Below are 22,937 nucleotides of genomic sequence, written 5' to 3'. Positions count from 1 at the left end.
CTTGACTACTGAGCTATGCAGGGCACAACATGGTCTCACACCACAGCTCAAATACCACAGGACTACCAAGCCCTACAGAAAGACGGAAACTCCCACGTCAGCAGCACTCCAAGTGTGGGCACGTGTACCTGAGGCAATGCTCAGACAAGAGCCCGAGCCGCACCTGTAGCACCCACTGGGCTTGGTGGCAGGGCCGGTTCCTGGTGTGCCCAGCCGTAACACAAGCGTACTCATACATTTTACATCCCTCAGGTGAGCGGAAACGACGCACTGCCCAAGTAATTAAAGCCCAGGACTGACAACAGATACACGGGAGACAGTCCAGGGCCTGCACATCCAATGCCTACAGAGCAACACGGGTGGCTGAGGCAAACTCTGCATCCAGCTGCAGCAGCCTCACTCTCCGTGATCCACTCCACAGATAGAGAAATAACCAGCAGTCCTGCTGCACAGTGTCTGTGAACAGTGAGCACATGGGTTTGAAAACAGGCCAGGTTTCTCATTTCTCCTTCCCCAACAATTCCTTGCCCATTTACTTATTTTGAAAACTTGAAGCCATTGAGACACTTTTTCCCCAACATCTCCAATTTTCAGCTGAGTTCAGCACGGAGCCAGGGACGCTTACGCTTTCACAGTACTTCTGGCTTCGTCTTCAGAAAGACGTACCAGAAATCTCAAGAAAGCCTGTCCTCGGGGGACACTCAGTGCAGCGCTACAACCTCAAGATCTGCAAGTAAGATTAACAGTAATGGATAACCAGCGCACCTGGATGGTAATTAACGTTGTGCACATATTTAATGTGTTGCTCATACTACTGTTGCAGCACAGAGGCTGCTTTTCTCCTTGACACCCTGGTTACTGTAAAGGTGTGGACTCTGCTTTTGAACGCACGGCACTGCGCAGGCTCGGTTCTGTGACTGGGCCCCGTGGTCCTGGTTTGCTCCGACCACAGAGCATCCTGCCAGCCTCCAGCACACAAAGCAGGTGCTACACTTCACACCCCACTATTCTCACCCTATTAAGCGATAAGGAGCATTTCCAAAACTCTTCTCCCTCTGCAAAAAATGGGCTCCCAGGCAGGTGCCAGATCAAGCAAGTGTCTGGGTAGAGTACTCTGAGCTGCCAGCAGTGTTTTCACGAGCAAGATGCGGTGGCTGCGAAGAGCACAGGGACTCCTACAGTATGGGGGAGGGAGGAGGCAGGCAATCATGTGCTCAAAGGCATGGGGAGGAAGAGGGGGAGGAGGAGAACAAGGAGAGAGAGAACAAAGTGTCAACATCTTAACTGGGACACACAAAGAGCCAGTTCTTACTAAGAACTTAATCCAGGATTAACAAGAGGTCAGCTACCTCTGCAAGGAGACTGCACTAAAAGGAGCTAATTAGCTCTCCTTAATTGCACAAAAGGAACCACACAGAATTCAGGCATTCAGGAGCAGCAGATCCCACCTCACCCAGGAAACAGAGCCCTACCTGTTGTGCTCAGCACCACGCTCCGACAATCAGCACGTGGAGAGCCAAGAGCAGCAGAGGTGAAATGATGTCAAGACAGAGTGTGTGTGGAGTGAGGTTCAGCATCAAGAAGAGAAGTGTTTGAGCAAGAGCTGGAGCCTGGGCAAGCAGGACAAGCATTTTCAGCATAGTCAGGACCTTTCTAGACACTTTGTTGCTCAGCCACTGCTATCAAATGTGGAATTGCCCAAGATCCCTGCAGGAACACTTTCATAAGCAGTATTATCCATGAGGATGTCTACTGCACTGACAGCCCTTTTCGCTTCAGCGTGGTACCTGCAAACGTGGAGGGAAGGAGCAACAGGGGAACCCGTCAAGCTTTCTCTGTAGGCTGAGCTCTGCTCTGTGCACTGAGACCAAAAGAATCGCATCCCAACATAGGCAGGCATTGCATCCTGGTCAGGACAAACAGCCAGAATAAAGCAAATTACAGACTGATCGCAGAGAGGCAACAGCTCCCAGCCTAGAAACCACTGGCTTGGGATGATGCAGTGAAAGAGACTGCCTGAGCTGTCCTCCCACAATTTCTGTCTTTAATTTATAATGAAATACTCAAAAAAATATTATCTGTGAATTATGTATTTGCAAGACTGCCCCAATTGCTGATGTGACAGAGAGATACACAAGTTATGCAGCTATTATGTCACGCCAACCTCTCATATGCCAAATTTTGAATTTCTGATGGTTTACATGTCATTAAGGGCAGAACTGTAACTTCAGAAATGCTTTGATCAAAATTTCCGTTGAAACATCCCCGTACATGCTGATCACCTGCAGAACTGACTGCAATATTTCAGTGAAGGAAGCACTGAAACATCTGAAACGTTGAACTTTCTCAAACTGAAGACAGACACAAAAGCAACGCATTTCTTAAAAAATTCCCACATCACTTCCTTAAGCTACGTCTACGTTTTTCAATCCGTAAGTCCCCTGCCAACTTCTGTTTGATACTAAATCCATCTCTTTTTTGCCTCCGAAGCCATTACATGTTCTGTTCTAGTGCGCTAATGATAAGCTGTTGCATATTTTACTCCAGAAGCACTTGGGCTGCACTGACAGATAATGCATACAGCAGTCAGGGTACTTGAAAACGAAGATTAACAAGCACATCAATAACAGCAGCAGCAGCCTCTGAGCTCAAGCACTAATAAAAGTAACACCAGCATTTATTTGTTCCATAGCACCGTGCTGAGGGCTGGCCAGCTTGCAGACAGACAGAGCCCTCACCCTGAGGAGCTACAGTGCAAGACTTCAACTCTGCAGTGAAAAGCATGAGGACAAGAGGCTGTACTCGTTTCAAACCTCGCTGTGCTCGAGGGAGTCACCTTCAGCTGCTAGGGCCTGAGTGCAGCCCAGCTGCAAGAACTATGCCCAGTTTAAGAGAGGATGAAGAGAAAAGCAAGACAGCAGGTTAACCAAAGTAACAATATCATACAAAGACAAATAACGATAAAAATGTGGGGGTCAGGCATTAATTACAGCTCCCTATGGAATGATTACAATACTGCCTCCATTATCTGTGTGTCTTTCTTCTTTTATCTCTTCAGGACCGAGTTACATATCACACCATTGCACCTTGAATTACACAGAGACTGTAGCCAGCACGGGACGAACAGCAGCAGAATTTCTCCTCAAACCCGGTGCACACAAATCCCATCCTTCGGACACCACTCTGAACGCCAGAAAGCCACATCCAGCAATGAGGCAGCAACCCCTATATGTGCCGTCCCTAGGCAAGCTCAGCACAAAGAGAGAATTCCCTGACATCTGGATAAAGCTTCAATAGCTGCCATTGGAGAGAGCAAAATGCACATCAGCTGTTCTGTGCCAGCGGCTGGGCTACACCCAGTCTCCTGGTACAGACATGCCCCACTCGTTCAATCCGCTCTGCTCCCTATAGCATGCTGCACTGAAGGGGAACAACTCAAACCCATGAGCAGATTTATATAAAAGAAGGAAAAGGGCACTAAAAGAGTGCAATCTTTCTTCAGCATCAGCTGGTGCAGCATGCGCGTCTGTGTCATGTAATACCACTGCAATTACAGCAGCTTCCCCATTTGTCAGCACTGCTCCGATCCCTATATCCCAACCAAAACCAGCCTCCTAAAGCCTTCCCCAATCCCTGCTTTCATCCCTCCTGAACCACCTCTGATCTCCTCTCCTGATACCCACTCAGACACACTGCATTCATCCCCACTCTCACTAATTGACTTTCTTAACCTCGCTTGACCCTTTCCTCCAGGATGGTCTCAGATTCCTGCAGTCTTCTGCTGACCTCACCCAGAAACCCACTACCAGCCCTAAGCAGCCACCCAGTCCAGCCCTTATTGTCACGAAGCCTGGACATCCACAGGAGACTTGCTCAGCTTCTCCCCCTCTAGCCCCAGCCCCTCCATCCCGAATGCTCTCAGACAAACCCTCTGTTTCCCCGTCCCAGCCCCGCACTGCGTCAGGGCATCCTTGTTCCCGAGGAACCGCCTGACCTCCCAAAGCACACAAACACAAACACAAAGGAACCTGCATCCGCGGGAGAGTCCTCCTGCCTGCTTGGGAGATGGCAAATGAAGAGCTAGAGGCTCGCATCGCCACCTGTTAGCACATCGCATCTCCCGGGGCGCAGCTGCGTGTCTTCCCTGCTCCTCTGCTCTCCGAAACCACCATTCAAGCTGCAGACAGAAGCAGTTCTGCTGGGGGAGAGGTCGTTACAGCACACACGAATCTCCCTGCTCCGATGCATTTTATCTTCTCGAAAGTAGTTGACGAGAAGATTCCCCGCTCTGATAACGGCTTGGCATGGCTGAAACAAAGCCTTCTTTGCAACTTGCCACCAGCTCTGGCATCCGAGCTGGCTGCTGCCCACTGGAACGCCGAGCACCCACTGTCTCTTTAAGAATGCCCCGCAGCCCACATCACCAGCGCCTGGTTTAACCCTGGCTGCTCCTTGCTCTGCACCGATGACAGCTCCGAAATGCCAAAGCTGCCTCAGTTTTGTCCTCCCCTGCTCCTACCCACTCGATGCGTTGCCCTGGCACAACCTCGCCGTACCCCTGCCCAGCCCCGGCATCCCACACCTTGTCGCAGGGACGCTGGAGCAGCACTTTTTTAAACACCCTGCTGTAAAAAGCACCGGGGAGAACTTCTGTGACGACAAAGGAGCAGTCAGCACTGACCTAAGCATCCTAACCACCTCTAAATTCAACTTCCCTACTCCCACAAAGCACTCTCCTCTGAACACTTAGTCATTTCTATGGACACCCCGACTCCTCGCCCTGCAGAGGCATCGGGCAGCCTCTCCAAGCCTTCCCAGGCAAAACACAAACCATCTACTTCCCCGACACAGCAGCAGGCAGCGCAGCCAGCAATAGGAAAAATATTTTCCTTCAACACATGGGTATTTCCAAATAGCAGCTCTTTGAAAGGCCATCTTCTACAGGAAGGTTAGAAAATGCAGAAGGTAACAACGTGACTCATATTGAAAGTGTGTATCAACACGCACAGAAAAACCTGGATACACACACATAGAGAAGCCTGTCTCACAAGGAAAATAAACAGACTGTGACTGATTCTCTTCCGGGCAAAGCATGCAGAATATCCTGCCACTGCTCTTGTTCTTGTACCTATTCCAAACTGGCATTACAGGGGCAAAAGGAGAGTGTGTGCATTGAGCCACAGAACTGAAAAGCAGGAAAGCAGCGCAGCTTGACGGTGTGCAGGGTACGAGCACAAAGCAAATGAGATGTGCTCCTGCAACATGATAGAGGAGCAGCAAAGACTAATGTGATTCAGAGCTGCACAGTCTGATCAATCATAGCTCGGGGAAGCTGATGAATATTTGCTGCGAACGATCAGTTAATTTCTCCCAGGAACTTCATTGCAGGGGTGCCATATAATCAGAAAGATGTTCTTGCACAGGAGTAAGCTCAAAGGAAAGCAACAAAAACATCACATTATTCAGGAGGCTCATTTATGAAAAGACACTTGAAGAGTAAACAAAGCAAAGTAGTCAACAAATATTTGAAGAATGTAAATACCATGGAGAAAGGGAAGCCGTCTTAAAAGATTTTATACCAATGAGCAATGAGATGAAAGTAAATGAAGGGGAAAAAACTAGGCTGAAGGCAAGACGTTGCAGTCAAGAGAACGAGAGAAGCGGTATAACCCTTTCCACTTGTCATGTTTCTAAACAGCATTGGGTAACCATTAATAAAGGCACAACAAGGAATCGCGTGGTATTGGCAGAGGCACGGATCAATGACTCAATTGCAGTCTTTTTCTCTCTTAATTTTGCTTTCCATCATTTTCCTAATAGGCAGCAACTCAGTCCAGTAACTTTTTGGTTACTGCTGTTTCCTAGTGATACAAGAGCCCTTAGAAGCATACATTCGGTTGGATAAGTGTTACGGCTGTCTGAGCATCACGATTTAGAGAGTTCTTTTGCCTTGCTGCGTTAGCAAGTCACTTGCAAAACCTTCCAGTGAAACGTATCTGATGATTCTGAGATTCATGAGGGAAGTCTTGCAAAGCTCCACCTAAAACTTTCAGAAGTTTTTAGGACTGTGAATCTGGGTTGCGATCCTTCAAAGAATAAATGTCCTTACTACAATTATGGTATTTACACTTACTAGCAAGACACAGACAAAGGTTGCTTTGGGGCAATCTGGATTCAACTCGTGACTTTGGGCAAGTCACGGATGAGAAATGCAGGGGATGTAGTAGGGTGGTTTGCATCTCTGATCAATACAGGTTGCTCTCTATCGAGCTTTTGTCAATACAGTTTGTTTTAAGCTATAACATTTTTTAACTCACCTGTGCCAAGCTTCCAGTAGGGAAGTTTTCTAGTACACGTATTCTAATAAATGTTAACTGTACAATAGCCTTTAACGTCTGTGTGTGTCACCTGCAAACCAAGGCTACTACTAGCACTTCCTTTTTTCGGTCTTTTGTCCATCTTGGCCTTAGAGGCTGGAAACTCTTGAGGACACAGATGGTCTCTTAGGGTGCACATGAAAATCTCCTAATGCAATGAAGACTTATTTGTAAGACCCTCTCTCATTTTAAAACACCACAATCTTAAATCCACTTCCAAAATCAGTTCTGCTATTACCTGTTGTAAACCTGAAACTCAGAAGAATCCATGGGGAACCTGTTTGCCCTGTTGGAAAGTTTGGAAAAATAATATTGCAGGCATTTGAAGCAATGCTGTAGTTTCACTGCCGTGACCCAGCCACTGAGCATTGGTCAGACTCTGAGCTCCAGCTCTCAGACACAAACCTTCTTTCAAGGCCTTAAGATAAGGAACAGTTCATGTCCCAAACCTCATTCCTAAAATGTATGTCAGAGTGAAGGCCACCATGTCGCCACACTGTTTCTTAATTGCTGACAGATCTGAAAAAAATAAATGGCAGTTCTGAGGTCTGCAAACCCACAGTACCCAATCTCCTGAGAAGCAAAGGATACTTCTTTCAGACCCATGTATCTGCTTCATTTCTATTCATAAAGGGTCAGAAATACACCAAAATTACAGCTCTAGCTTTCCACCAGCTTTCTAAAATGCCTGTCTCCAGGGCAAGCCTTTTAATTCACAGCATTTCGTGAGCCTTTTAATTCACATCACTACACCAGTGAGGAATGAAACCTTCCAAACGATTCCTCTGGAATCCTTGGACTTTACCATCTCTTCCTACTGTCATTTAAGGCCAGGCTTGTTTGCTGGGTATTGCATTTAAAGAATGATTCTAGTTAAAGAGAGAGTTGTTCTCTACACCAAAGATAAACAAGTCGTTTTTCCTCCTCCCCCCACAGCTAATTTGGTGCCTTATATTATGTGCATACGTGGACATTTTTTTTTTTACATTACCACATCTTTGCTACTCCTGAATATATACCTCCTCCTTTTCCCCTAAATCAGTTTCATTCAGCTTGTTTTCTCCTCCATCTTCCTCCTTCCAGTTCCAAGGCCTGAAATTAGGTGTGGTCAAACCACATTTCTCCAAACCTGATATTCCAAGTGGTTTGAAATTATTCAAAATATATACCCCAAATACATATCTCCTCTTGCCACCAAAATAAAATAAAATAAAAAATCCCCAAATCCTTCTTTCTCTGCTCCCTTGCCATATGTGTAGAGCGGCTGTGACACCATCACATGATGTTAGCTTAAAAAAGGCAGAACACCTACCCCCAGGTCCCTTGGCTAGCCAGACAGCATTTTGTCAGGAAAAATGGTTATAAAGAGAAAAACACTGCAAAAAGGAAAGTATAACACCAGCACAGACCTAAAGCTGGCCGAACAGAAAGCTTTAGTAAAGCAGAAGCTCAGAGAAGGCTCTACCATCTTGCATTCAGCACGTGGCTCTGAAAGAGCACAAATAATATAAAGGAAATAAATAAGGAAAAGAAAAGCTAACAATTTACATAGAGCATTTGTTTTAGTCTTTATACTTGGATGCTGTTATTGCTATTATACCTCAATTTATACCATTCACTTTTAGCAGACTCAAAATACTGGAATTAACAGTTACCGTGCGTAATAAGTATCAATTGCCAACATAATGGTAGTCTGCTATTAAATTGCACTTCAAACCCAGGGCTGAAATCAGAGGCAGGCAAAGAAAGATTCAAGAATAAACCTGGCGGCTGCTTTAGTAGGCCACAGGAACACCACCAACCAGCTCAGAGTAGGGAGTGAAGAAGAATCCTGTTCCCAAGGGGGATTTCAGTCGGCAAATGTGATTAACCAAAAGACGTCTTGACCGGGATGCTGGTACCATGCCACAAGAGCTCTGCTGGCAACGCTTGGCTATTTAAGGCTCTGACCTTGCCCATTTCCTGAATAGAATAACCCTGATCGAGCAGAAATTGTAAATCTATGAGCGTTTCCATTTACTTCAGTAGAACCATTAAGTCAGGCAGGATGAATCACACACAAATTGCGGCACAGCGTTCACCATGCCCCTTCTAGCACTTGCCACACGAAAATATCAAACTGCTTCAGTGGGAGGAGCGGGCTGGCGTGCCCCATTCTGCAGGCAGGGAAAGTGGGGCAGAGGCATGATCATGACACAGCAGGGACAGATCCAGGCATAAAACTGGCCTCTCCCAACTTCCAGCTCCAAAACCCAGGACCTTGCTTCTCATGTAAGGAACCGAGTACTCAGACAGCACACCAAGAGTCTCAGCTCCACATTTAAACCTCAACAGAAGTAGCCATTATCTGCTAAATGTTATCCATAACCCCTTTGTGACTGCATTTACCTCCTTCCATGCTTTTTCCCCCTGCATACGTGAGGAGAAGTCTCTCTGGAGAAGCCACGCTGCAGCCTCATTCATCTCAACTTAAGGCCCTGAGTGAGCAGCGGCGGCAGAATTGCAGGACGGTTCTAAGCAGTTTGCCCTTCACTTGACATTTGCAAGGCTGCTGAAGGACTACAGACAGCAAGCTGATTTTACCATCTGAGAAGCAGAAAAGGGAATTTTTTTGAATGAAACAAATGACTGGAATTAGCCAAAATAATCTGGAGCTCAAGGAGAAATCTGAGGGAGAGATGCTGGGTGCTGGCAGCACAGCTCTGCAAGGCACAGCATCTTCACGGCGTACATCACGTTGCCCTCAGAGAGGTTTCAGTCAGCATATATATACCAGAGAATAAAATGTTGGATGTTTATCCATTTTTGAGTCAGAATCCGATGCCAAAAGCACACCACATAACAAACAAAGACACCCTAAAGGATAGGTTCTGCAAGTCTATCATCACACAGAACGAGAGCAAACCAAATCTCAGATCAAAGGTTTCACAATGACTCAGTCAGTTTTTCTTCAAATAGTCTACTTACACTGTAATTTATTTTATTTCTTTACTAAAATAGTCACTTCACTTGTACTTTATACCATATTACCACTGAAGGTATTAATTCAGCGTGGCAGTGTGCAGGCCAGGACACAAACTGGAAATGAGCCGATCTTGGTTCTATTTCTGGCTCGGTTACTGACTGTGAGTACAGTCTGGCCATGTGAATTGCATGCAAGCTTTTTCCTTGACATTAGTGCACTTGGACTAGGCTCTTAACTGCTTACTATCACTTCCCACTCCTTGAAAGCCTGGATAAATTAGCACCAAACCTGCCGTTAATCACTTTATTGTGCCATGAAGCCATTTACAAAATTGATCTCCCAACACTGTTCAAAGTTCTTTGACTCACCTGACATATCACAACCTTTGTTCCTGCTGAGAGAAAGGAGCAAGGCTGTGCCTTATGGTCACGGGTTCAGTCAAATTTTCAGAATATTCTGGAGGCAGGGAGAGATGCTGACCTATTAATATGGTTCCCTCTTCCCACCGCATCGACAGCAAATGGGAACGTTCTGATTCCTCAGATCCGCTTGCAGAATGCATAAAGAGGGAATGAGGGATCGCTTCTTGCTTCCAAATGTTAGAGCCATATTTATAACTTACACGTATGTGGGTCATCTTTGATAGTTGTTGGGGGGGGGAATTATCAACATCTGTTTCTTCCTTTTGAATAAAAAGCACAGAAAAAAAAGAAGAGGTAGAAGCAAAAGACCTGGTGAACACAGAGCACACCAAAACATGACAGTTTAACCTGTAACATGAAGGTCAAACACACATGTGCACAACGGCACAATTATGCAATGCCAGCTGAACTCCTCTCCTAGCCTTCTCCAAAAAATCTGAGGAAGAACTGATTTTAAAATTCACCTTTAATTTGCACTGCAAAAGAACTAAGTTCATTTTCACTGCACGGGGTAGCTCTTTAAGCCTCTGCAGTATGGATATGAAATTCAAAATTGTTTATGTAGCATCATGTCACTCTGTAATTAGGGAGGCGAGAATCCTGGACACCCAAAACCCACATTTGTCAGGTTAATGTAAAACAGCAAGAACAAATTCTCTGTAACTGAGAGAAGCATTCCTGCTTTCTCTGCTTCCCTACCCTGTTATTTCAGCCTCCGAAGAAGTTGCAGGACTAGACTAAGGACGAAGCCACACAGGACTGTCACGACAGCTGATGAAGACCCTCTCCTCTCCTCCCCTTGGTACCGAGGCCCTGACAGAGCCCCTTGAAGAGGCAGGTGTCCCTCCCGGTCTGGATACAAAGAAGCCCTCAAGTGGCTGCCTTACAGCATGCATAACTGAGACCGCCTAACGTTAATCTTCACTGCTCCCTGACATCAAACAACTGCTAATTTTAGCTCTGCTGTTCTGTAACCCTACCTAGTTCCCATCCCACCCCCACAACTATATAATAGATCCTTCCTTCAGATAAGTAGGGTGTTGGAACACTGAGAGGTTTTATTCTCACCCACAGGCACTAGCAGAAAAATGAATTACAGATTTATTTTTAGGTAGAGCCTTTGGCCTTTATTTTCTCCGTGGGCTCCACAGAGCAGGTCCTGGCACTCAGAAATATTCCAAGCAACAGACGAGCACAGGCAAGGCAGAAGGAACCAGGAAAGAAGAAAACTCCCAGGAGCAGAGTTTTGCTCAGCATCCTATTGATGGGATGTCAAGATCAGCTATCAAGTTCAGCTACCAGCTTGCTTTTGTCCCTGAAAGACATCTTTAGTCAACTGATTCTTATTTTGGGGGAAGATTCACAGTAGTACCCATCTACGCTGGATTAGGAGCTCCCCAAACTGCTGATGAGGAAGCAGAGTATTAGTGAGCAGGGCTGTGAGGGAAGGAGAGCCTGTCCCCCTGTCACAGTGCTTGCCTTTCCCAGATTTCAAGCTCGGGGCCTGGCTTGTTACAGGCATGCTAAGGAGTAATGCGATAAGGCCGAGAGCAAAAGTTCTCTCTCACAACACTGTGACGCAACATGCGACTGTGTTAGAGTGCTGTTATGACATGAAAATGACTCATGGAAGCAGGACATTAGGCCCTGACGAGACAAAGGGACATTATCGCGTGATAAGAACGTACCCAGGAACTGTGCTATCGTTTTTGGTACCAGGATGTTGCACCGTAACAGTGGGATGCTGCTCTGGTACATCAGGGCCTGGTGTCATGACACGATACAGCCCGGTTCTGATGTCACGACGCTGTGACGGGTGCATGTCAGGATCCTGCGGTACCGCAGCGCTCCGTGGCAGCCCGATGACTCCGTAGCACGCAGCTACGCCGGGATCCGGCGCCAGATGGTGATGAGATCATTTTGGGCAAAATTAGGTGACGGACTGCAGAAACGCATGACACTGTGTTAGAGCGCAGCAACGCTGCCTTGTGCCAGAGCAGGCTCACACCGAGACTCTGGGGTGGCCAGAGGGCCCCCGGCAAAATGCACAATGTCACCTCGTGCAGCTCAGCACACGAACCGAACGGGTCCAAATGCAGGCGAGAGCATGCGCACGTCCTCATGGCCAGGGAGGGCTGCTCCTGCTGGCTGCGTTCTGGCCCTGTGCTGCTGCCCTTCCTGGTAGAGAAAGAAATCCTGTGTCTGGCTGAGAGCTGCTCCGTAAGGAAACCTGCGTTAACCCCAGCAGTGCCATCTAGGACTGCAATCACCACTTCCAAAGCAAGGACCAACAGATCTGTTGGACGTGCTGTTTTTCTTAGATAAATACTAACCCTATAAAGCAATTCATTACGAGTATTTGAGGCCATACGACCCACACCAAGATATCCTAACCAAGACAAGCAGCAGAGAACTCTGGGGTCTGTGCTCAGACCCATGCTCCTCTAGAACCACACCAAGGCATCCAGCAGTGACAAACGCATGCACATAGGTGACCGAGGGCTTAAACAACATCCTTAACTCACCCTTTGGTGCCCGGACATTGCAGCACAACAAAGTAAATAAAACTCTGTGTCAGCATCCCAGACATCCTTTAGGGGGAACAGAGCAACCGCTGCAAAGATTCAAGATGCTGTACGCTGTTATTAAATTAGACAAGCAATCCAAATAGTTCACCTGTTTCCTCGGGATTCTGAGGAAGATGAAGGGGGGTGCTGAGGATGCAGGACAAGCACAGTTCATGAGCACTCTTCCATGTTTCCAGGAGAGCCAGAGGAGCTGCTCAGGTCCACTACTGCGCTTGCTGCCTGACTCCGTGCAGCCAGGGCGGCTCAGAGCCCTGAGCACCTCGCGAGGAGCCCGCGGCGGAGGCAGCCCAGAGGGGAGAGCGTCACCTGCCGAAACGCCGCGGCTGCTTCACCCGGTACGTCAGCAATCCGGTGGGCCCCATCCAGCTCCCGCATCTGCCAGCCTCGCTCGCTTAGCTCTGAAGTCCAAGCAGATTAACGGAGCGGCTCCGACACCGAGTGCTATAAACGCTGCGATGGAACCGGGTGCGCCAAAGTGCTCCGGTTACACGAGTAACAAACACGTCCAGCGCTGCTCGTGGGTAGGCAGAGAGCTGAATGCAGCAGGGTGCCATGTTATTGCAGATGCACGCGATCCCGGCATTTATAACACACGCTCAGCTTTCCCAGTAGTACGCTGAGCTATTATGCAACCCGTCAGCCCAACAGCATACCACATGAAGCAGCAAATCAGTGCTGGAGTTGGACTTTTTTTTTTTTTAAAAAAAAGGGGGGGGTAAAATTATGTATTATTTTCAAATGCTAATAGTGATGGTTTTTGTATATCCTATATTGCATATGGTTGTGTACACACAGGCTGTAACTGTAATTAAATAAAAGACAAAATTACAGAAATTACAAAAAGAGATGACCTATTGAGTCATCCCTGGCTCTAGTCCGTCCCCTGGGGCTCAGTACAAGATGCTTCCTAGTGCTGTGCCGTAGTGCTTTTTTTTTTTTTAACAGAAAAAAAACCAGCAACAATAAATAAAAGCAAACAAGAAAAATAACTTCACTGTTTTCTCACACTTTACAGGCAAGGATCTCAAAGTACTAAATTTGAACTGATGTGAAACAGCAGACTTCAGGGAGAGGCTGGTATTCCTGCGATTGCTTCCTTTTTCATTATAGGGAAAAAGGATTAGGAAAAAGAAACAGGCCTTTGTGTCCTTCTTGTCATCCACTTTGCAATTTCAAACCAAATCACAAAGTCACATTCCACCGTGGACCCATTCCCATCTGATAAAGTTCTAATGAAATTGATTTCATCTTAATAATTCAGAGACTATTTACTGCAGCTAAATAGTTTTGACATACTCTAGATTTCATACGAACCTTTGCCGGCCGAGTTTATTAGATACGTTACATGCATGGAAACATCCACCTACATTATATATGTAAATATTTACCCACCCATGTCAGATACGTACCCCTATTAAAAAAAACCACATTGCCATGCAAACATTTGATATACACGCAGCTTTGTTGATCACCCTGCACCCACACACCCTCCCTCACTGCCCGCTTGTCCAAACCCCCCGAGTTCTCCCCCAAAACACCCGGGAGCACCCCAGCAGCAGCTCTGTCCCCCTGGAAGCCCGGAGCTCCCCTCCCAGCCCCGAGCCCCCAGCCCCTGCAGCCGCCGGGTGCGGAGCATCCCCAGAGCAGCACCGGAGAGGAGCAGCGAGCAGAGGCCGCTGGGCGCAGGCAGGACAGGAGCCCTCACACCCCCTTCTTTTGGGGGAAGACCCCCGCGTTTGCTTTTTACCCCGTGCATCCCCGGAGAAGAGGGGAGGAGAGGGGCCGGCTGCGGGCAGGGCGCAGCGCCGGGACCCCCGGGCGCCTCCCGGCGATACCGCAGCCGAGCCGGGCGCCTCCTCCCCGGGCTGTAAGGGGCATCCTCGCCCCCTTCTCCCCTCTTACCAGGCGAGCTTGAAGCCTTTCATCAGTACGGCCGCCGCACGCCGCTGCCCGCGTCCTTGGCTGCCCGCTGCTCGCTCCGCAGCTCCCAGGACATGGTGCGGGAGCCCCGGCCGCCCAGCGCCCCCCGGCCGGCGCCGAGCCCCATGCACCGAGCCCCCCGCGGCGGGGCGAGGCCGTCTCCCGGCCCCGGGGCCCCCCCGGGGTCCCCTCGGTGCCCCCCCGAGCGGTGCAGGGCTCCCCGCACCCGCAGCGCCACGCAGGGCCGGCCCCGGCCGCCCCTCGCTGCTGCTGCTGCTGCTGAGCATGTGCGGCGGCTGCCGGCCCGCCCCCGGCTTGGGGGGGACCGGGCAAAAGCCCCCCGAGGGGTGTCTGGGGTTGCCACGGCCCCCCCGGGGTCCTCGGTCCCGGCCCCGCAAGGGGGGACACGGAGTCGGGGTGCGGGAGGGGGATGCGCGCTGCTGCGCCCCGGCCTGGCACCCAGGGGTGCTGTGCATCGCCCCCAAGCCCTGGGGTTAGTTCATTCCCTCTAAAGGAGCGCCCTGAAATGATGGGGGGGGGGGGGGGAGGGGGGCGAAGCTGAAGCCACAGCCCCCCCCCACTCCGAGCATCCTGAGCATCCTCAGCAATTCAGCAAAATTCAGCCGTGACAGAGGAAAGATACCAGCTAGGTGAAAGGGAAAAGATGATAGTAGCTTAAAACTTTCCTAAAACTGACTCATTATTTTACACAGTCATGGTCCACAGCTAGAGAGACCATATCCCTGTCTATATTTCCTGTCAGAAAGGAATGATAGAGAATCATCCCCATAAACCCCTAACCTCCCCTCTGTTCCCCTCTAACCGTGGGTACAAGTCCCAAGGCTCCTTTCTGCCCTACAAAGCTCTCTGGGAGCATTGTCCTCCATACCCGAGGACAGTGATAACATGATGTCCACATCACCTCCACGAAGCAATAATGTGCTTCTGCATGGTGCTCAAGAACAGCACCAGGCCTTTTTTTTTCTGAATGAAGCTCCTGAATCATGATCAGAAGCCAACAGAAGCCAACTTCCAGTTCTGAACTGAGCTGGAAATCACTGTTGTAGGGCTTTGGACACCCCAGGGCATTTCAAAATCACAGATGAAAGGAAACAGGAGCACAGCAAGGGGGCTGCTGGTTCAGAAATTGTGCAGGTGACACTGAAATGTCATTGTGGGGAGTTGTAAAATGGAAAATTCATCTCTGTGCTAATAACTCCATGCAAGCAGCTCCCCAAACACTTATTTCATCAGTCAGTACCACGCTGATGAGTGCATCAGCCAGGGCAGGACATCCTCCAGCCCCAAGCCCCTGCAGGGGCAGGCACAAAGATTTGAAGCAAATGCTTGAAACAAAAGCTTGAAGGGTTTGGTTTGGATGTAAACCTTGCAGCATGCCTTTTTATTCCCAGCCAACTTAGCCATAAAGCTGGGCACATGCACTTCCAAATGTTACAAACAGAGTAGGGGAGAGATTCAAATGTCACCCCCGGATAGCCTCAGATTCAACCCTCTTCAGGTCCAGCCTCCATCAGCTGCCTGGCCTGGCCTCATCTCGGGTCCAGAGCCACTTTCCTCCGTGAAACGCCGCACAGCTGGGGCCTGCAGGTTGTCAAGGAGGGAAGCAAATCACAATGCTGTAAAATGGGTCAGGAGACCTGCAAATCTGGGACAGGCTAATGCTGCAGTCACATGTTTGGAAATCAAAGCTCAGGCAAGAAAGGTATTAAGAGATAAGCAATCATGTATTTTTTTTTTTTTAAATAATGTGAAGGTCAGGAAATTATCAAAGGAAATCGACCACTTCAAAGGAGAAAGTGTCTGTACGAGCATCGGACTGGCAGATGCTGCCACCTCTGCCACAATTCAGCTGGGATCTGTTCTCGGAAAACTTCCTGGCAGGAGCCTTGCTGAAAGGCCCGTGGGTTGCCCACTGTCTCCAGAGAGCCCCAGGCACAACCCCACTGTCACTGCTGGGCACAGTCTGGGTTCTGCATTCACCTGCCTGGGCCAGCTAACACTGCACGGGCAGGCCCTTGCCTTTTTGCTCCATCCTGTGCGTGCAACTACTCCGGGGAAAAGACTGATATTAAAATTTAAACAGGGTAACAAAGAGCATATGTACATATCAAGAGAGGTAGGCTATGCACAGCCACCCTGTCCACCTCTGCAGTACTAAGAATACTTAGTCACACGCACGTTGAATTCCAGATAAGTCATCTACCTACTCCATCTTGAGCATCTATCCCGCACACCAGGAAAATGGGAAAACAGAGAAGCAGCACGGGCAGAACTGGGGCCTGAAGAGACAAAAAGCAGCTTCTGGCTATGCCACAGAGCTGTGGTTTGAACCTAGGCAATATCCTCTGTGCCTTTTCACTTATCTGTGGCACTACATGTTTTAAGGAGACATCCACTACACTGTTGTGATATCTCCAGTGGCAGTGGATTGCAGATTGTGAATGAATACAGCTGATCTTTGATGACCAGGTTTTGCATGTAAAAGAACTTTCCCAAGCCATTCTTCTTTTGGCAATTTTTTATTTTTCCCCATGAATGGTAAAAGTGGCAAAAATAGTATAAAAAGTAGTGTAAACATGACTTTTCACTTTTGTTTTGATGTTTTTTTAAGAACAGGCACAGTAGTTGAAAACAAATTCGAGAGTGGGCGTCTTTTTGGCCAGCATTAACAATCACAACCCCCTGAAAACACGACATTACTGGCTCCTTTACATCTCACCTACCATGGCCTCTCCTACCTCGCATAACCAACACCAAGTTCAACAGCAGCCCATCTGTGAAGCACTCAGAGCTGCAGTCTCTGAAGTGCAAAGCTTAACCAGAGCAGCAGGATCACACACCAGGGACAAGTGCCTTGTAAACTGCCTCTCTTCAGCCACTCTCCTCCCCCCTTCACCCTCCTGGTGCTGCAGTTGTGGCTCTCATTGCCCTTTGCCTGCCACCTGTGCCCATGCCAAAAGCCAATCTGCCTCTCGCTAAGCTACACTTCTCTACACCTGCTTCCTTCTTCTTCTTCTCTGTTCCTTTTCTATCCCATCTTCACCCCTCCTTCAGTTATTTCCTAACCTTTGCTGACACGTCATCACATTTTTCAGTGTTGTGCTCCCATCTCCCTCCCATACCCCAATCATCATCAGATCACTTCCCCTCCTTTTCCCAACCCATTTTTAATTAATTTCTCATACCTATCTCCTTTCCTCTTTGTATTTGTTTGTATTTGACCTATCCACATGGAGCCATACATATATTTTCACAATGACTGCCCTTCATACAGGATGTTGGATCAGATATTCATAATTTCCCTTCTAGCTGTAAAATATATAAGTCAAATTATTTCCTTATTGCAGTAGAATTATGATTACGAAAGGGACCTCATTTTTGACTGCAAGTGTTACAAACAGTTACTACACGTAAACAGCAAATAACAATAAAACGAATTGACTTGGTGCCTGTTTGCCCTGTCTCATCCCATCTCTCCCCACAAGCAAAAATTCCCATCAACTTCAATAGGGACTAAATAAGATAATTTGGATCCTGGCCTACCGCCAGTAACATTTTTGAATATTTCTGGTCCAGAGCAAGGATACCACAAACACAGCCTCCCGGGGGGTTTCTGGTTGCTTCCACACCAGCCAGGATGAGGAAGTCAAACAGCACACACAAACACTAAAAACAGCAACAAAGTAAAAACCCCGCAGAACTTTCTCAAAGTGAAGAAATATTTGGAGATTCTGAGTAGCAGGAAAAAAGGACTTAGAAAAAAGACCGGATATTTTCCTGACCTGTAACTATAAACTCTCAAGGCCACATGAATACAAAAGAAAAGAAAAAAAAAGAAAGAAAAAGACTAATACAAAACATTAAGCCAAGTTTTCTTTCTGATCTCTGGCTTGGATGAAAGAAGCACCACGTGCTACTGTCCAGATTGGATGGTGCTCTACATTCCCCAACACTTCTGCATGAGGTGGCTGTAATGAACCAGGTCTCGGTGTTCTCCCACGATCTGGTCAGACCACAAGGAGGGGGCAATTCCCCCATGGCTTTGTGTCACCTCTTGTGTCACCTCCCTTGCTAGGGCCTGGGTAAGAGCTGGAAGCAGGGGCCACTACTGAAATTCATGTGATAGTGTTTAATACTCAGCCAAATTTTACTCACTAGCTAGTTATTCTGTATCACCCCATTGTCCTTTTCCCCTTAGCCATTACTTCTGCCAGTCCTTGCTGAGACAGGGATTGCTGTCCAACACAAGCCACAGAAATCTGAAAACAGCAGCTCTGAAGTACTGCACATGGACATCTTTTCCGGCTTCACTCATCTTCTAGTTGTAGCCCGTGAGCGAAGCACAACCCCTCTGACATGGAACAAGTAAATCATGTGCTTTATGACCTCTTCCACCCCGAAATGTCTGAGGACTTTCCATTCGCAGTACAGAAACAGGAGCCTTTTGGTGTTAGGGGAATGACAGCCATCTCGCTGATTTACGTCCCACGTTTCCACTAGCTGATTACCTGGAGAGTGATTCATGCTTTCCCAGGAAGCACTCTAGCATCATTTGCTCTCATGTGCTTTGCTAACAGGTTAATTACTTTTCCCCTTGGCTCTCAGTAAGGCAACAAGGAGAAAGCAAGCAGGGCTCCTGTTTTCATAGCCAGGCATCAGATAAGCCAAGACGGGAGGTGCCAGGACATGCCAGGATCCCACTGCAACATGCCCAACAACATGCAGGGGAAAAAAGTTCGATTCCACCACCAGTTCCAGGGTGATTGCCCTGCAATCAGAGCCACAGGCTAGAAGTTGCTCAAAGCTGTGCCTCTCACTGCTGTTGGAGGGCTAAGGCTGGGACCATTCTTTGGAGCGCCAGGAAATGCCAGTCCCTGCGGTACCCTGGAAGGTGCCCCAGCACAAAAGGAAGCAGCAGCACAACACAATGGAGAGCAGCCGTGGAAGTAAGAAACATCCTGCTGCTGCGTCCCAGGGCTGCTCTCAGCATTCAGGCTGAGAAGAATAAATGTTTGGCTTTCCCCACAAATTCTTTGCTAGCCCAGGGTCCAGGGTGACCCCAGCAAGATGAACCAGAATACCTCAGAGGCTCCATGCCAGCCAGCACGGGGGTAATACAGATCTAAATCAAGACAAAAAAAAAAAAAACATGGAAGAAGTCTGGTTTCAACAAAGAATAGGGGACTAAATATCATCCGACGTGGTCTAAATCCAAATAAATCTATATAGTTATGATTTGAACATTAATGGTTTTTTTTTTTTTTTGAAGCTGTATCTGTTTTAGAAGGTTCAAACTACATATATTTTCCACTCTAAAGATGTTCTCCTGAACAGATAACTAGGCTTTCAGTACCTCCACACCAAGACGTTGCCTTAACATCTCTCTAGATCGTGTTTTCCTTCAACTGAAACAAACTATAAAAAGCAGGTGCAGACAAAAACATGTTTCACACTGACTTTGTTGGTTTTGTTTGAAAATGTCTGTTTTTCAACACAGAAAAGTCCCCCAAAATGCCAAAAAAAAAAAAAAAAAAAAAAAAAAAAAAAAAAGAATTTGAGTGCCATTTTCATCTGGTTTTGGTACCATTGGTCCTTCAAGCTTCACAGTGGCAGCTTTTTCCAAGCACCGCAGCTCAAGTTTGCACAGACGTGGCAGTGAGGATTCCACCTCGGTAAAGGCACATTTACCCTGAAGTACTTCACACAACGATTGCCCAAAGCCACAAACCCTGCCCTGACATGCAGCCCGGTCCTGGGGCCAAGGAGGGCAGCTGTTCAGGGGCACCCAGCCTTACGGGAAATGGAACTGAAAGTACGCCCTGTTTAATAGAAACAAGGGGGAAAATGGAAAGTACTTATTCCACATGAATTCTAGCTGAGATAAAGGAACAAGCCCCATGATCTGATCAGCAGCACAGTGCTTTCTAACCAAGGAATTACCCCAGGTGAAACCGGTACCTCCCGGAGCACAGAATGCCTCGCTGCTGAGCAACAGCCTCCCATTCAGGGCAGGCTCAGGAGCATTTTGTAACTCCTAATGCCATTTTCCTCCCTTTCCAAACTCCAGCTTTTCGACTACACTCAGTTTCACGGGCTGCTGGGGTAACAGCACGACGGGAGATGCTCGCAGACTTTCCCCATGCATTCATCTCGCTCTGATGCCAAACGCGGCTATGCTGGTGGCAGGCTCATGCTAGAAAACAACCGCTTGCTGTCAACCTCAACCATGAGACCCAATGAACGGGGTGAGGCAGCTTTGTGCTCCCCAGCTCTCCCGAACCATGCTGAAGCCATGCCGGGCACATCTCCATACCCGCGGAGCTGCAGGGAGCAGGACCTGCAGCCTGGTACAGGCGAGCAGCCTCGCAGCAAAGGGCGGATGCATCTATGAGCTCATGTTACTTTCTCACCCAGCCCTCCCCCTCGAGATGCTTTCCAAAAAAATAATGAGGCTGCCAAAAGGCCTTTCTGCTCCACCAGCCAGGCTCAGAGTGGGAGCCTGCCACCAAAGCACCCTCTAGCGGCATTTTCATATCGAGCAGCAAAGCAGGCTGCAGCATCCCGGCTCTCCCCCTTGGCTTCCTTTCGGACAAAGGAAAAACTGCCACCAACAATGATGCAGGCTCCTCTCTCTCTCCCCATCCCCACCTTGGCCTAGAGCATCAACATTTCAGGGCAGGAAGATTTTATCTCCCACCTTACAAGAAAAGCAACACATAGAGTCTGCAGCCACAATATCAACTCCTTCCTGGATCTCGAATCCCGTCGTCAACCCCAGCACTAGAACCACTCCCAGCATCGGGGGGAAGGGTCTGGAGAAAGCAAAAAGGGTGACAAAGTAAGAAGGTGCCAAGCGAAACCACTTACGCACAGTGAGGCCGGCAGCATTTCCATCCTACCTTTGCTGTCGCCATATCAGACGTCTCCATGTTTTCTGCTTGGCCTACCAGTAAATGAGACCATTGAAGGAGGAGAGGGAGAAAAAGGGAGAGTCAAAAAAAGGATGGTGAAGAGAAGACAAACAATTTGACAGATGGATGAGAACAAGCAAGTCATATAAGAGCTAGCCCCAAGTTTTCCCTGCTGCCCCCAAAGGGGAGGGAAAAGCATCTCAAGCTGATGGTCCCAAATTCAATCCTTGAGTCTGGCACACAATCCAGTAATTTGCCAGCCCCCCCCCAAGTACAATCCCTCAAACCCCTGCTACCACCCCAAATTCTAGCAGGATGCTGAGGAACAGACAGCCCCATCCCCCCAGCTTCAAGTTTGAGCTCCCCGCAGGGAGGAGGCAAGCAACCTGTGCCTCCCCTGGGGAAAAGGCCCTGCTGCTTCCTCCTTCTCCCTCTGTGGGAAGGGAGAGGGGCACAAGGAGCCCCCCACGTGGGTGCTTTCCAAGTCAGGAGAAAGGCAGCCAGCGAATGGGTCTGGGCAGTGCAGGGGGCAAGGGAGGAGAGGGCAGTGGGGAAGGAAGAGGCAGCTTCTGGAAGGAAAGCATGAGAGCAGGACAGGTGGAAGAGCGATGCCACCAAAAAAAAAAAAAAATAATAATAATAATAATAAGCGTGCCAGAGACAGACCACATAAAGAGAGATGAACACGTGCAGAGCAAAACGCAAGGAGGAGGTTGGTTATCCGCACCCTACTGAGAACACTCACCTCAGAACAACCCTCAGAAATTACTGGGCCTAAACTAGGAACTCCCCGGAGCACACCCTCAGCTCAGCCTGAAGCCAGCAGAGCATCCTCTAAGGTAAAGCTGTCCCGGCGTCAAAAGGCTCCCGGAGGCTCTGCCCGGCTGTGGCCGGCCCCGATTGGCGGCGCAGGGTGACTTCACCCAGCCCCATTCATCACCCAGCTTCTCCCTCCCTGCTCCTGCAGGCTCCTCCTGGCTGCTTCCCTACAGAAACCGAGCCTGGAGCCTGCTCGCCAGCCAGGAGCCGCCGCACGCAACTGGCCGGAGTGCTCTGGTGGAGCAGACAGACGTGAGCAACCCTGGCTGGGAGGGAGGGAGAGGAAGGTTGGGAAGAGAAAAAAAAAAAAAAAACACTGCAGAGCTCAGTCAAATTAAGAGCCTCAGAGGGCTAGAAACAGCTCTGCTTGAAAGTGCTTATTCATACAGCGGTGCAGCACGGCGTGCTCAGGCACACGGCCGGCACACAGCACAGCACACACAGACTGGGGCACCAGCAGATGATCCTCAATGCACCCAGCAGCGCACACGTGTTCAAGGGCAGCTACCTGATTTCTGCAAAGCCATCCTCATTTCCTTGTCCACACACCCCATAAAGCAGGGTTTTATTAAATTAAGTGTCTGACATTCCATATTATATTAAATATATACACAAATACTGGTATATTTCTGGTATTTGTTGCAGTGCATTCGCATAGTCACCTGCTTGTGAAAAATCAAGGCTGCTGCACTTCCTTCACCTTTTTATTATGCTTATTCAAATGTACTGACCCCATTCTTATCAGGGACTTAAACACCATCTCATGAAAACACCTAGATCATCAGCCATAGGATGCAGTAACATGGTTTTGAAAATTCATTCAAGTATTAACACATTCAGGTCTACCTCCATCCCGAGCACTGCTGCGGACATAACCCATCTTCAGCCTGTCCCAACACCATGCACAAAGAGCA

At 48.4% G+C, this 22,937-nt stretch overlaps 1 protein-coding gene across 19 annotated transcripts in view; it reads right to left on the bottom strand.

Annotated features, from left to right (window-relative positions):
* The window catches only part of GRAMD1B (GRAM domain containing 1B), a 156,109-nt gene that overhangs the window by 49,329 nt on the left and 83,843 nt on the right, over nucleotides 1-22,937 (bottom strand). Inside the window, exon 1 of one of the 19 annotated variants that reach the window (XM_072027777.1) lies at nucleotides 21,950-22,246. The exons of 11 other annotated variants lie outside the window; for them this stretch is intronic. Coding sequence is in view for 3 of the 8 variants with exons in the window: in XM_072027762.1 (XP_071883863.1) it covers nucleotides 4,029-4,117 (89 nt within the window). In the remaining 5 variants the exon portion in view is untranslated. Of the gene's footprint in view, nucleotides 1-4,028; nucleotides 4,385-8,140; nucleotides 8,263-12,440; nucleotides 12,688-14,254; nucleotides 14,475-16,778; nucleotides 19,416-21,192; nucleotides 21,216-21,949; nucleotides 22,247-22,937 lie in introns of those variants that run through there. 7 more of the 19 variants (XM_072027772.1, XM_072027778.1, XM_072027764.1 and 4 more) reach the window with 7 other exon arrangements.

Source organism: Anas platyrhynchos, chromosome 25, assembly GCF_047663525.1.
Source record: "Anas platyrhynchos isolate ZD024472 breed Pekin duck chromosome 25, IASCAAS_PekinDuck_T2T, whole genome shotgun sequence".
Taxonomy (NCBI): domain Eukaryota; kingdom Metazoa; phylum Chordata; class Aves; order Anseriformes; family Anatidae; genus Anas; species Anas platyrhynchos.
The sequence above is the reverse complement of the archived record's forward strand: the minus strand, read 5'-3'. Positions and strand labels throughout refer to the sequence as shown.